A 14,150-nucleotide genomic window follows, 5' to 3' on the forward strand; every position below is an offset into this window, starting at 1 on the left:
AAATGCTTCAGCTCTGTAATTTTTAACCCCAAGGTCTTCCTATTAGTATGTAGACCTACTTACTCTCTGAAATGCAACTTCCATGAAACTATTAGCTGGATAGCCATTCAGAACTGCATTCCCATACCCTGCTCTGGCTTCACTACCTGGTGACAGCTAAATCAGGTGTTAAAACATTTATGTCAGTTCAGAAATAATGATATCACTGATATTAGAAATAGTGATATTAGGGCAAACATCTGCATTCTGTCCCTACAGACTGACTCATAGAAACTCAGCATTGAAAGCCAACATGTACGATGGTAACAGCATAAGTGCCACAGTCCTCTGTGAAATTTAGACTAGGCTATTATGGAGAAACTCAAAGAAGAACATTTGAAAGCTGAAAGTATATAGGAAGAAAATTTAATTAGGCTCTTCTCGTTCATTAAAGGACTGCAGAATGAGTATAAATGAACTTAGAAGGATAAAGATACATCCCTCCCATAAGAATATGACTCCATAACTTTCATTCAGGATTTTTAAAAGAGAAATTAGTAATAAACATAAATTGAACTGAACCAGCCTAATTTCACAGTCTAGTTACTGCTAATACCAAGTATTCATTTCTCCCAACAAGAAACTATAGCCAGACATCCGAGACAGCACAGCTATATGCAAAGGTGTTGACGAACATCAAAAAAGGTAAAAATCTTTAGATCCATTTCTAATGGTTGAACTCCCCTTAGACTTACCAGCACATCTGTCAGTTATTAAAAATATCTGCAAATGATTAATTGAGTATTATGGGGATGCTGTACAACTCCTGTATACATACTAGAAGAATCCCATCCCTCTCTGAAAACTGCAATCAAAAATAATTTCTAATTAAAATACTTTCTGACAAGAAGAAACTTAATTTAAATTTTAGCTGTAGGACGAAAGGAGAACAAGCAATGTCATGTTTCATTTTCTTCAGCTTGTCACTTCAATTCTCTTTTGAGAAGGACTTATTTTCAGATGATATAATTACAATCCAGAAATGGCAGTTTTAAATATACATGACAGATGTTTATTAAATTGAAATACATTTGGAATAGAATTTACTTTCCCCCCCTCTTCACTGCAGAAACAAAGACCAGATTCTATGGCCTCTTTCCATTGTTGTTCCTTAAAGCTGAAAAATATTCATGGCTAGCAGAAGAATTTTCCCTCATTTTAGAGATTCTAATTCTCCCCAGCCATCATTGTCATACATCCCAACTTCACCTGCAGGGTGCATGTCACCTGGCCTGCCGAAACATATTCCTTAACTTTCCACATTGGAACATCCCAGTAGAAATGCCCTAGAGGGAAATTAAGGGGGCAAGTATTTCCATACTATGCTAAGAACATCATCATGTCCAGGGCAGGTTATAGTCTACTACTCTAAAAATCATGAAGTACATATTGTCAGGAAACATAATTTAAGTTCATCATTTATTATATGACTTAAAAGAAAAGTCAGCGTTCATAAAATACTGCTCCATGGTACCATCAACTTACATGGCAGAAATCATATTTTAGACAGGGGTACCTATTTAAAAATTGAGGTATAATTATGGCACTAACTTTAAGTGCTTACAAATCTCTTTTGAGAAAGCAATGTCCTCTCTTAGGAGTGATTTATATTTGGTCCTGAGCTCAGTTTATACTTGTTCTATAGTGAGAAGGATGCTTTATGGATTTCCACTTAAGGAAGTTTAGTTTGCCATGAAAAAATAAATAAAATTCCATCCTATGAGACAGAAACACATTGAAGATGTCAAAAGCAAAATGTAAAAAGTAATCAGCAAAACTGAATTATATGAAAAGAAGACAGCATTTTGATCACTGACAGAATTCAGTGATCCTCAAGCAAGTGAGAAAAATCACATGGAGATCTTTCATACCCATATAAAAAAAATACACAATGCATGTGAAGAAAAGACTAAACTGAGGACTACAGGATGCTGACACAACTGCATAGAGAAACGCTTACTAATATTTCATAGAAAAGAAATAATACAATGAGATGAACTACTATTTGATTGGCATTTGGGGAAATCAGAAGCAATGATCCAATGATAGCACAGGAATTATTGCCCAATAACATTACGGGGAAATCTGAATTTGTTAGTGGAACACTAAAATAAACACTAAAAATAAGTAGCGATATCCCCATTTTTAAGTAAAAAGAAAAAAACAAAACAAGAATGAAGGAAAACAATCTAGACACAAACCACATTTAACAACTGGATTTTTTTGGTGGGTACTAAATTTTTATTCAAGGGTCTTGTTATTTTCTTGGGAACATGACCATTGGGTAATCCTACTTTCTGGCGCTGGGTAATTCCTTCCTGTGCCAAGATAGCAAAACAGCTTACATACAAATACGTTTTAGCAAATTTACAACAATATAAGGCTTAGGTGCTCAAGACAGCACAAAGTATAAAGGCATTTATTTGACACTGCTCTTGACTAAAGATAGAGCTTTTAATCACTCTTTTGCTACTCTTTTGACTGTATTTTGAGAAAAGAGCATACTGATTGTTTTTTTTATGTTAAAGCACAAAAAGCCTTTTCTTCTGAACTGTCCCTGGGGTATCTCTTGTAGAGTACAAAGTAGTCAGAGCTGCTACTCTTGTACAGCTAAGCATCACCCCCACAGTGACTATGAAGTAACTCCATTTTCTTTTCAGTATGAACTCTACTTAATCCACAAAGGTCATAAATTCATCAATTTCAGATGCCCTCCTTCTTCCTCTCTTAAGAACTAAGCAATCCAGAAGTACTGATACTTGACAAAAAATTCTGAATTTATGACAGAAAACTTTAAAGGATAACTGCAGTATAGCAAAACCAGCCTAGAAACTAAAAATATTTGGAGAGATGGAGAGTATTGAGATTAACTGATAGATATTTCTAACTTTGCAGTCGTATTCCTTAGCCCTTAGAAAAAGATGGAAGACGTAGAAAGTGTGCATCTTTCAGACTTTCCTTATCTTCTGTCCCTTCCAATTCTCTATTCTGAACTGACGCTGATCCAGACATCTACAAGATACATGGAATGGTTTTAATAACTGCTGTTGTAATTGAACTTCTGTCACCATTGGGCCCTTAGTACTTACAGAATACATATCATCACTTAGCAGTCCTTAGCAGTAATCTACCATTCTCTGCAATGTCTCTTAATTCTCATCACTTCTCTCTCAGTCATTTGACACACTGTGATTTTAATATCTACACATCTATTGAGCTGATATTTATTTTTTTCTCTCGAATGGAACTTCAGCCAAAAACAAAGACATACGTTAGTTATCAGCCTCTGTTCAAAGTCTACGGGCAGTTAAAAATCAATCTATGTCACTTTTACTAAATGCCTTAAAGATATTTTTAGATCTTTTTGCAATACATCAGCGGAGAGCTCATGATATTTCATGTGTACAAAAACCAAAAACCCTAAACCAGAACACAAAACACTACAGAGAACTGCACATGTGAAAAAAACACATTCACACCTGAGCAGAGCCAATAACCTTCCAGTAAAATGGCTGCCTGTGAGTTCTATATTACTGGCATGTGTTTTTTTGTTGGTTATAAGCAAAATCTGCAGACTGTGTGTTGTCAGAATATGTTGAATTAAAGTCAAATCAGATAAATAAGAACGTAGTGAAAGATTCATAGAAATTCTGCAAATCACAATATTTAATGAAGATTTCTTTCCAAAGTTCTAGCAATAGGAAACTTTACTCTTCTCAACCTGAATATTACTTATGGTATGACTTAATTCTTACTTGCATACATCTCTTTCACCCAGTCTCTTTCACAACTAATAGATTAAATTTTACCATCAAAATTATAGCAGGAAACAAACAGAACTACTCTGACAAAGAAAGCTTCTATCCTACTTCATGCATTAAAGTTCATCAGAAGTTTATTTTAAATGAGTTTATATCTCACCAGCAAGCACTTCCCACCTCTGCCTGTTCATTTGCGAGCTAGAATTATTACTGGAAGAATTATTCTCCTCATTTTTCTAACTCTCTAATATTTAAGATAGAGTAGATTATATAATAATCTCTGAAAAACTGTCCAAAGATCCACTGCTTGCCCTATTTACAGGCATCTGAAAATACAGTATAAGAAATGCATTAATCAAGAGTAAAGGATGAATACTTCATTTATCTTGTATTCTAAATGGAAAAGAAATGAGATATTTCCATATCTGCCACTGAAATATCAAACCTCTATAAAAACCGAAGTCCAGCCATGGAATTTACTACATTGTAAAACAAGGTAAAAGTGTGTGAGTGGGAATTCTATCAGAGAAAACAAGACAAAAAGATACAATTATTCCAACTCAGAGCTGATATGCTCCAAGGTATACATTTTCCAACAAATCACAATAAAAATGAATATTTTAGAGGTTAATACGAAGATCAAATGTGGAATGCATTTGCTGAAAAGATTAATATCTTTTCATTAAAAATGAGAGTGCTCTGTTGGTTCAGCATTTGCATTTAGATCGAGTAAGTAATAAGTATACTGACTGCTTAACACACATCTCCAAAATGGAAAACATGGTTGAAGGGAGTAGTGTCCATCAGCAGAAGTGGACAAGGTTTTTCTGTTATCTGCTGCTCCCCCTTCAGAGAACTTACACTCTATCAACAAGAACATTGTGATTCACTTATCGCAGCAGAAATTGAGGAATACCGTAAGAGAACAATTACGCAAGCATTCATTCACCAACATGCTATGCATGAAGGAATATGTATCGGTGGACTGCTGTTGACTTGAGAAACTGCTTGCCAATATACATTAACTCATCAATGCATGGACAGGAATGGGTATTTACCAGATTTACCAGCTGCTACACAGGTAGATTTTTTATTGTTGTTTGTTGTTGCAATTGGTGTTTAAAGCTTAGAGGCATTCAGTTAATTGGAACTCTTAGTCAACTAATACATGATTGCAAGTAATCTGCTTAAGCATCAGCAGGAAGGACTGGAGCCACTCCAGGTTTCTTGTTGTTTATGGCATAAGGTTATCACAGGTCCATATTTTCAAGCAATAAAGAGAAGGTATATATGATTTAAAAAAAAAAAAAAACAAAACCAAAATATCTCAGTGCACCAAGATTGGTTCAGAAGTAAAATATATGGGAGAAGCTTACTAAAAAGGTAGCATGGCTTCACACAGACATGCTGATTGCTGGTCTCACTGAAGAATAAGCGTTTTTAACTGAATACAGCACAATGTTTCTAAGGATCAGAGAACACCTGAATTGGTTTTCTTGAGTTGTTTAAAAACATGTCAGAATATAGTCCAGCACATTGCAGATATTTTGAAATCTTTTACATTTTTATATATTTTTTTAAACAGAATTAAGTGCAGCAGTTCCTATCAAAAGCACAAGCATATTACTCCTCAGACAGAAGAGTAAATATTTCCCTTAACTGTGGTGGCAGCTTTCTTGTAGCATTAGAGTCATGCAAACTGTATACAAATCATGCAGCTATTTTCCTACTGAGCAGGCACCTGTAACACTGGCAAAACAACTTTGTGGGTGAGCAGAAAAACTGATTGCTGTAGCATAAAGGAAATTTAAGAGCTGATGCTAAAAGAAGAGTTTTCTCATCCTGTGTATAATCTTTACTTATATTTTCTTAAACTGCAGAGAAGTGTCAGTTTGAAATGGACTGTCCACCCCTAAAGTACACAGCTCAGGACATTTTCTTAAGATTCCTTTCATTTTTATTATTATTTTTTTTAAACTCTGTGTTCTATTTAGGGTCATTTAGATCACACACTTTCATAAAGGGCATCCTTCTCTTCAATCTATGGGTCTAACGTATTCTCCCACAGATATTTGGAGGTATAATTTGCTCACTAGCACTCCTCAGTCTTTACCTCTGACACATTCAAGGATGCTGAAATCCCACAAGAAATAAGGCACACATTAATCTTCAAAAATGTGTCCTTACAAACCTTCTGAAAACTGATGGTTTTGATCACCTACCAGAACTGCAAACCCTGAAAAATCATGGACCTTTGGAAACAATTCTGAGTCTGAAAAAATTATCAATGAAAATAAGACAGAAAATTCAGACCATACAAATTGAGCACCGCACTGAGCCATGGAGACATGAAGAACTCTCAGCTTCCCTGAGCAGTTGCCATTAGCACCCCACAGCTTGGCCGATAAAATGTGGGATGTCTATATACACATATACTCAGCTTGGCAAGTCATAGAACAACAAATTTTGAAGGCTTGGTGGAACTTCATAAAACTGTCCTCATTTTAAACCAGTCCTGTGCAGCCAGAAGAACAAACAGATGCCACCTCAGGCTCAGCAGAACCCAACTCATTTTTTTCCCTTTTGTTTTAAAAAGCATCTACTTAGAATTCTTTTTTAATCCTAAAATATTACCAGAAAATGTTTCATTTGATTTTTATCTCCTTACCTGTATCATCAGCATAGATGTTTACTTATGCATGCTGTGATCCTCCCACATATATTTAATCAGATATAAAAAAACTAAGCCCTCTGGATGCCCAAACTTTGTTTTACTTCAGGGTAAAACCCTTTTTATTCCTTGCACTGAAATGAAAATTTCTGAAGCTATTTCATGGCAACTGCTCTGACAGTGCTGTAGTGTTGAAAAAAAAATAACTATGAACTACACAGTACATTCAAAACTTGCCAGATGCCTGGCATCACCAAATCTCAGCATCTCCTATTGGGCAACAAACCCCATTTCCTGCTTTCTTGAATACGCTTACATGGAAGAAACTATATTTAGGAATCTTATCATTGTGATATCATAGCCAGCTTAAAAGACAAGCACTGTAATTCAACACATACACTCAAAATGCAACAAGGTTGATAAGAGTTCAGGGTTTTGAATTTCCTTGGACCAGTCTGCAAGACTCCTGGTCACCTGCAGGACCTTAAGAGCACACAGGCCTATATAACTAAGGGAACCACTGATTTACAGAGTAACTATTTAGGTCATTTTAGGTTGTTGTCCAGATCTCATGCATTCTGATAACTACTAATTCATTCTCTACTCAACCTGAAATGATTATACCTACACTTTCTTTGCCATTGGTTCACACTCTTGTAATGTTAAATGACAGTTAATCTACATCAATTTTGGTACTACACTGTTTCATCTCAAAACTACATGCAGACTGTCTGTCCCTTTATTACTACATTTACTACTGAATTATTCCACTAGGTTCTCTCAATACAAACAAACTTCTAGAAAAGTCTTAGAAGCACCAAACTGTAACAGTCTAATAGCAAGCCATACACACAATTAAGCCTTTTATTTCTTCTGTTGGCAAATAATTGGTTACTCAGGGTTGACCTTCCTTTATTTCTCAGATCTTTATTCTCATCAGCCAACACCAAACGTCCTGCCCAGCACTGAAGACCATTAGATTTATAAATAGAGATCACAGCACGTATCTTCTTTCACCAAGAAATAAAAAGAATGCTATGAAAGACTCCTCACAGTTAAGCATGCAAACCTCCACCCTCCTTCACAACACCCTGAATTGACAAAATATTCACAAAAGGTTATGAGCACAAACAATAAGATGTTATCTTGTGACAGGAAACTTACCTCACGATCCAGCAGTACAGGTGACACCACTGTGACTATATCTCCCTTTTCTGGGTCAATATAGAACATATTTGGGGAAGGTTTGGTAGGTGTCTGCTTGAGGATGTTATAACGCAGAAGAGCATTGTCCGTGCTAGCATCATCAGCATCGAACGCCGTCATCCGCATCACAGTAGTTCCTAAGGGAAAGGTGGACAGTCAACAGAATGCAGTTAGTAAGCACATTTGTTGTACTACTTTCAAACACAAAAACCAAATGAGTACATAACTACCTCATCAGGACCATTAAATAGTTTCACATGATACTTCAAAATCGCATTTTTCCTGTTTCTATTCGCTGTTGAGCTAACAAAAACTCATGTTTTTAGTTTGCAGCAAACAAATGACTCACTTAAATACCCCATATTTGAGTACTTTGTTGCTGCCCACATAAAGAACATCACTAAAGCATCTCCCAGGCTTTAAATTCTTTGGGCATAAAGTCAACAGGATCTCCTGCTGAAGATGCAGAGGCAATGCTGAAATAACGGAAAGGTTTCCATCTGCAGTTTGTGCAGTTTTGCGCTGTTTCAAAATTGGTTGGACATTTTAAGCCTTCTGCCAATATGACAAATTTTATCATGACTAAAGCTCACTGAATTCTGATTTGAACATACTGCTGGGCTTAGTGCATCACTCTGAACACACTATTGCTCAGCTATCTTTAGAGCACCAAAGTTGTTTTTATTACAAAAATTCTATAGCATGCAGTTCTGTTATAGAGAGCAACAGGGCGGATGCCACTGGTTGCACAGAATCTTAAATGATTTAAAGAGGAAAATAAAGCCCAAAACATTCTTCTACACTGTGGTTAATACAGAGACAACTGAGAAGCTACCAATATTCTGTTAACTAATGAAGCACATTCCCACATCTTGAGATCAAATCTTATCCTCTCCCTTGCACACCAGAGGTGACAGTTTTATCAAAGCATCTTTTATTTGCTTTGTGTTGTAGGAAGCAAAGAAAGGAACTAATTAGACAGCAGGGCTGAACCCTGCAATATTCACCCCTAGACCATTATAATTCTTTAATCAATCTATAGGTATAAACATAAGAGGTTTTTTGTTCCTTTTTAAAATCTATCCAGAAGCAACATACAATCACACCAAAACTAAAGTGTTTCTTGTAACATTGGCCTGAACAAAGAATAAAATTCTAACGAACAAAAAAGTCAACTGTTGAAATTTCAACAGTGAATAAAGTAACAAATTCATGCAGAAGACATTAGTAAACCAGATACAAATAGGGAAGGTAAGGAAGTATTCACTCTTCTGCCTAAAAATCTAAACCAAAACCATTTAGTCAAATTCCATCAACTATCCAAATTCCATTTAAGTAGCTTAGCACTGAAAACGTATCATCCAACACATGAACCACGATGTCAAAGTTAATTGCAACTCTTTGTCAGAGTTCAGTTCATCTGTATTAGCTAACTCTTTTTCCCCCACTGACTTTCAGTAAACAATTATCTTAAAATTTTATCACAATAAAAACAATTTCAAATACAATATTTTCATTTCACACTGAACACGTAAGATTCTTTGATCTATCCAACAGTATCCACATAGTCTTTTGTGCCAAAATAACAACACAGGATTAAAACTTTCTAGTACAAACAAGGCCTAAGTCATTACACTGCCAGCAGAACAGAAATATTATTCATTTATGATGATATATTCTTTGTGAAGGTCTTCCAGCATAGCTTACTTAAAATCAAATGAAATGAAATACAGTGGTAAAGATACAAACAAAACCAAATAATTCATAAACTAGAACAAATTTCCTCACTCAGTGTTAAACACAGCTGTCATGTTTAGATACGTTTAAGCTTTTTTGGGGGGTGCTTGCTTCTTTGAGTACAAAGTATTGGCTCTTGTAGTGACCTTGAAAAGAAGCTCTCAAAGGTTTTGCTTCATTGCTACGTCACGCAAAGCTACCCCCTAGAGAAACAGAACAGATCTGACAGCATGTTGGTTTTATTCACCAGTGATTAAAGGTCAGACAGCTCAAAAAGGAGCTTGCCACTGGATGCCATGCCATGTTTTCCAATATTACAAGATGATTCTCACCCTGATATTTTCAACTACTTTCTTTGAGGCGTCTTCAAAAGAAAAAATAACACCTTTCTATGTTGAAGGAAGAATATTTATCTCTTTTTGTAAGAAACATGGATGTATTTTTTTCAAATATATTTATTGCATTTGAAGATGATTTTCATGTTAGATAGCATTTTTCACAAAGGCCTCCAGAGTCACAAGACCTCACTGAAATAAATAAGAAATAAGACAAATCTTCAAGGAATCTAAAAGAGTGCTCAAATGTAAATGAAATTCAATGATATTTGGTGTGGCCTCTCAAAAAGCACAGTTTAATGGGATGCTATGCTCTTCAATACATTAGATGATATTTTAAATGTAAATTCCTACCATTATTAATCTACTGGATGAGTTATTCAGCAGAGATTTAGAATGTGATTAAGATTTCCACCTAAGTGTGTAATTTCATTTACACAGTTGCTCTAGTCAGTTCTACTGAAATATTTCTAATGATAAGAATGCACATACAGATTTCAGAATCTGATGTAAATCCACAAGGCTCCAGTTACTCTGGCATGAAACTGGCTTGATACAGTGGCTGAATACAATCCTGATTTACCAGCTGAAGTCCTTGAACCTTTCTATTCACTAGACATTATTTTATTCATTTAACCATTCCTTTCCTTCAGAGGGATAAAAAAATTAAGAAAATACAGCAAATCAGAAAATAACACACCTGGCTTTTACATCATTTTGCAAAGACACACTAGTCCCAGTAGGAGAGTAGATAATTGGTTCTCTTTGTTTATATCTTGCCTCTAAGGTTCGGAGATATTAGTATCCAGTTAACCATCAAGGTGGCAGATGTGCTTAAGCAAAAGTTATTTTATTCTCACAAGTTCACATAACAGATGTAAAAATGCATATAAAACTTCTTGTTAGATGTCATTATATATTATTACAGTCTGTATAAGATTGTATCTGCTTTTGGTTCATGAACATCAGCACAAAGAATTACAACTCCTTAAACATCACTTATACGCCTTCATCACTCCAATAACTGAAGTCAAATAGTGCTGCTAAAAACAGAAAGGAAACCTTGCATTGAGCTGAAAAATGGTACTCTGCTTCTACAGCCATGCTAACAGCTTGTACTTGGACACACCTCTCTCACAGCCTTGTTCTCATGTTCGCAAACTAACCAGAACTCACTGTCATCAATCTATTTGAAAGCAGAGTGGTACATACCTTATTACATCAAAACAATAACTCTCATATATGCAAAAATTAGAATGGATTGGTGTCTCAATAATAACAACAACAATAATAAAACAAAAATCCCAGCAGCTTTAAACCAGGAATTAAAACATATTCCAAAGACATCATGTAGAAGTCCGACAACTTGACTATAACCTGTCAGGGTGTTCACAGTGCACTTGACCATACATTCTGGGATGGGCCACCACAAAGACTACATTAAGAGATCTGATCCCTTGAAATGCAGCTGCACTAACTTTTAAAATGAAAGGCTCTATGACATACATCCGGTCCAAAAGTGTTTAAATCAAGATGCACGCTTCCTCAGTATTACTTCTTCATCATAAAGTTTTATTCTTCATAAAAGATCCATTTCCCCAGTCCCATAAACTGACTACATCTAATTCAGTGTCATTTTATAAATACTTCCATTCCTGGCATCAATCAAACGCAGCTGGCTTTCAAACCACAAAACAACAGCTTGCTACATTATCATGTTAAACAATATATATTAACTTATCAAGCTGAGGAACAAATGTCTGCAAAATCAGCAACTTTTGAGTTCTGCTGATGATGTGCAGATATTCACTGAGGCAGCTTCTCCCAGAAAAGGTACAGTTATTCCATGGCGTGTTTCAATATTCACGCTTTATTTGTCACACCCTCTGGGCAGTTTAACTATTATCATAATCTCTCAAACCCTCTGCTCACATCTCCGTTTTCCTCATCGATCCAGCACACATTCTACTAGACAAGTCATTGTTTCAAACATTGAAGCTATCAATCTGTTGATTGCACATTTGGCCTGTAAGTCGGCTTGGAAGTATTGGCAAAAACCTCCCCTTAGGCATTAAGTCTTAAAGCAAAACACTTGCACAGTTTTGTGGTGATTGGAGCAGATGGTATCTTGGGAAACATTGTTTTACTGCTTAACCTTTCTTTTGCTTTTCCTGTCCCTCCACAACCCCACTCTTTTTTTTCCCTTTGTTTTGACTGCCAAGATGCCGAGAGAACACTGGGAGCAGTTCAGGAAATTGATGAAACTACTTCTAAAAACCTCATTCTTACTTTTCTTCTTCTTTAATATTTTGTTTTTATATTCAGCTGCCAAACTGGCTGAAGACTTTGTGCCCAATTCCTTCTGAGGGTTTTACACAGTGGGCAACTACATCCTATTCCCACTCAGCTGATGAAGCAGTAGGTTTCGTCATTCATAAGTGTTATACCAATACACGCTGTACTCAGAGATGTGGTTTTTGTGGGGTCTTACAGAGCAATACAGCCATTTTTCCTTCTGTATTTCAACATGACTTATTGAACATTTACCAAGGAGCTACTTTCAAAGTTCTTATCTGGCAAAACACTGGGATTTATAACTTTTTCCACACTGTTCAGATGAATATCGTCTTGTTATTTCTCTCAGGGTGTTTAAGTGCAATTTACTGTGATTAAAAATAAAGGATTTACAATTGTGCAACTCTCTTAGAAGATGACTCTCAATCCTAACCTTAAAATATTATCCAATTTAAGGACTGAAAGGTTTTATCAGAGTTACAGTGCTAAAAACCTTCCGACTAGAGAGTTACATTGGTTTTCTGTCTCACTGTATGTTCGGTTCAGTAACTGCCTGACGAATGCACTACAGTAAGAAAAATGCCTGATTTCATAATTAGCACCATCAGTTTGCTGAATTCTAAATACAGCTTCTTAAAAAGTTCAGATGTGCCCCTGTATATCAAAAATAATTAGTTGCACAACAGTATAATTTTAGGAAATAAAGCTATTTTAACCCATGAAGGAGACCAGAAAACAAAAAATAAGAAAAAGGAAGAAAACGAGAAGGTTCTTAGCATCTCTAAAGCACTTTACATCTATTGCTATAGAATAAAGCCCAACAGCTTTCAGAATGTGAAGCAAAGGAGAAAAGCCTTCTCACTCCTACACCTATCATAACTAATTATGTTTGACTGTCATTTTGTACTTTAAAGACAACAAGCCCCAGGGAAGCAAAACAAATATAAGAAGAAAGGCCCATTATGTCTCCAATCAAGTGCATTTGAATTGCAACTACAGTTATTAACTTACACATGTTATTAAAGACTGGAAGGCTTTTCTCAATAGAGAAGACATTTAGTAAGAATTAATGACTTTGGTCTTTTAGCATATCTTAAATTTGCATGGGGCAATAATTTCCTGCTCCACAGGACTTTTTAACAGCATCAACATCGATGCCTGGCAGATGCAGGATAAATTAACTATCTAAGCCACAGTTTAGAAGGCACTGCAGATCAGTCCCTGCCAACCTGTTGCAGTCAGCAGAAGTGATGAACTAGTTAAATCTCAGATGCGGAACAAATAACAAATTGCTGTTCAGGCAGAAAAGAAACTTCAGTAACATTAAATAGAGATTAAGAACTGAGAAGAATGGCTGCTATCTATAGAGAGCTAACGTGGCCAGAAACTATGTAAACTGAGGAAGAGATAATGGGAGATTCTTTGTTGAATATAACAAAACAGTAGGGACATAAGGGCAGGAAGATCATTAGCAATACTAACAAGAATTTTTTTCATGAATAATACGGCTGTTTTGGTAGAGGAAATTACTCAGTGCTGGTGGGAGCTTTTTGAGAATGACTTATATCTAGTATTGTCTCAGGATATACCATAGGGTAGAGAGTAACGTGACTGAAAACAATATTAAGGTATATGCAGCTCCAAGTGAGACAATGACATATATGAAATGCCGGTAAGTGAATCTGCATTAATTGAAGTTATGTGACATGGATGATACCATTTGCTAAGCCAGATATATTTTTTGTAATAAGATTCAGCCTAAACTCTGTAACAGCAGCAAAAATGCAGCACATGAACAAGCAACTGGGAAATGGAAATAAACAGAAGTCACCCTCCTGTCCCAGGATCCCTGTTGATTTAAACCCAGTTTCCACTACTAGAACAGTTAATAGCAGTTTACAACCACATTTAAAAGTCATCTGTAAATACCATTTGTACAAATACATAAATAAACCTTTTCCCCAGCATTTTCTTTTATGCTTTAGAATGGAGTCCTACTGCACAGTCTATGGAATGCTGGTAATTTCAGAAGATACCAACCCTCACAAACATTATCAGTAACATGCATTAGATGCAAACTTTTCTGTTCAGGGAATTCCATGTTAG

The 14,150-nt window shown here is 35.8% G+C and overlaps 1 protein-coding gene across 3 annotated transcripts in view; it reads right to left on the bottom strand.

The window, feature by feature from the left end:
* The window catches only part of CDH13 (cadherin 13), a 398,606-nt gene that overhangs the window by 112,736 nt on the left and 271,720 nt on the right, over positions 1-14,150 (bottom strand). For all 3 annotated transcript variants that reach the window (XM_072346191.1, XM_072346192.1, XM_072346190.1), the window contains one exon: positions 7,636-7,814. In XM_072346191.1, the coding sequence (XP_072202292.1) occupies positions 7,636-7,814 (179 nt within the window). The remainder of the gene's footprint in view (positions 1-7,635; positions 7,815-14,150) is intronic.

Source organism: Excalfactoria chinensis, chromosome 11 (assembly GCF_039878825.1).
Source record: "Excalfactoria chinensis isolate bCotChi1 chromosome 11, bCotChi1.hap2, whole genome shotgun sequence".
Classification (NCBI taxonomy): domain Eukaryota; kingdom Metazoa; phylum Chordata; class Aves; order Galliformes; family Phasianidae; genus Excalfactoria; species Excalfactoria chinensis.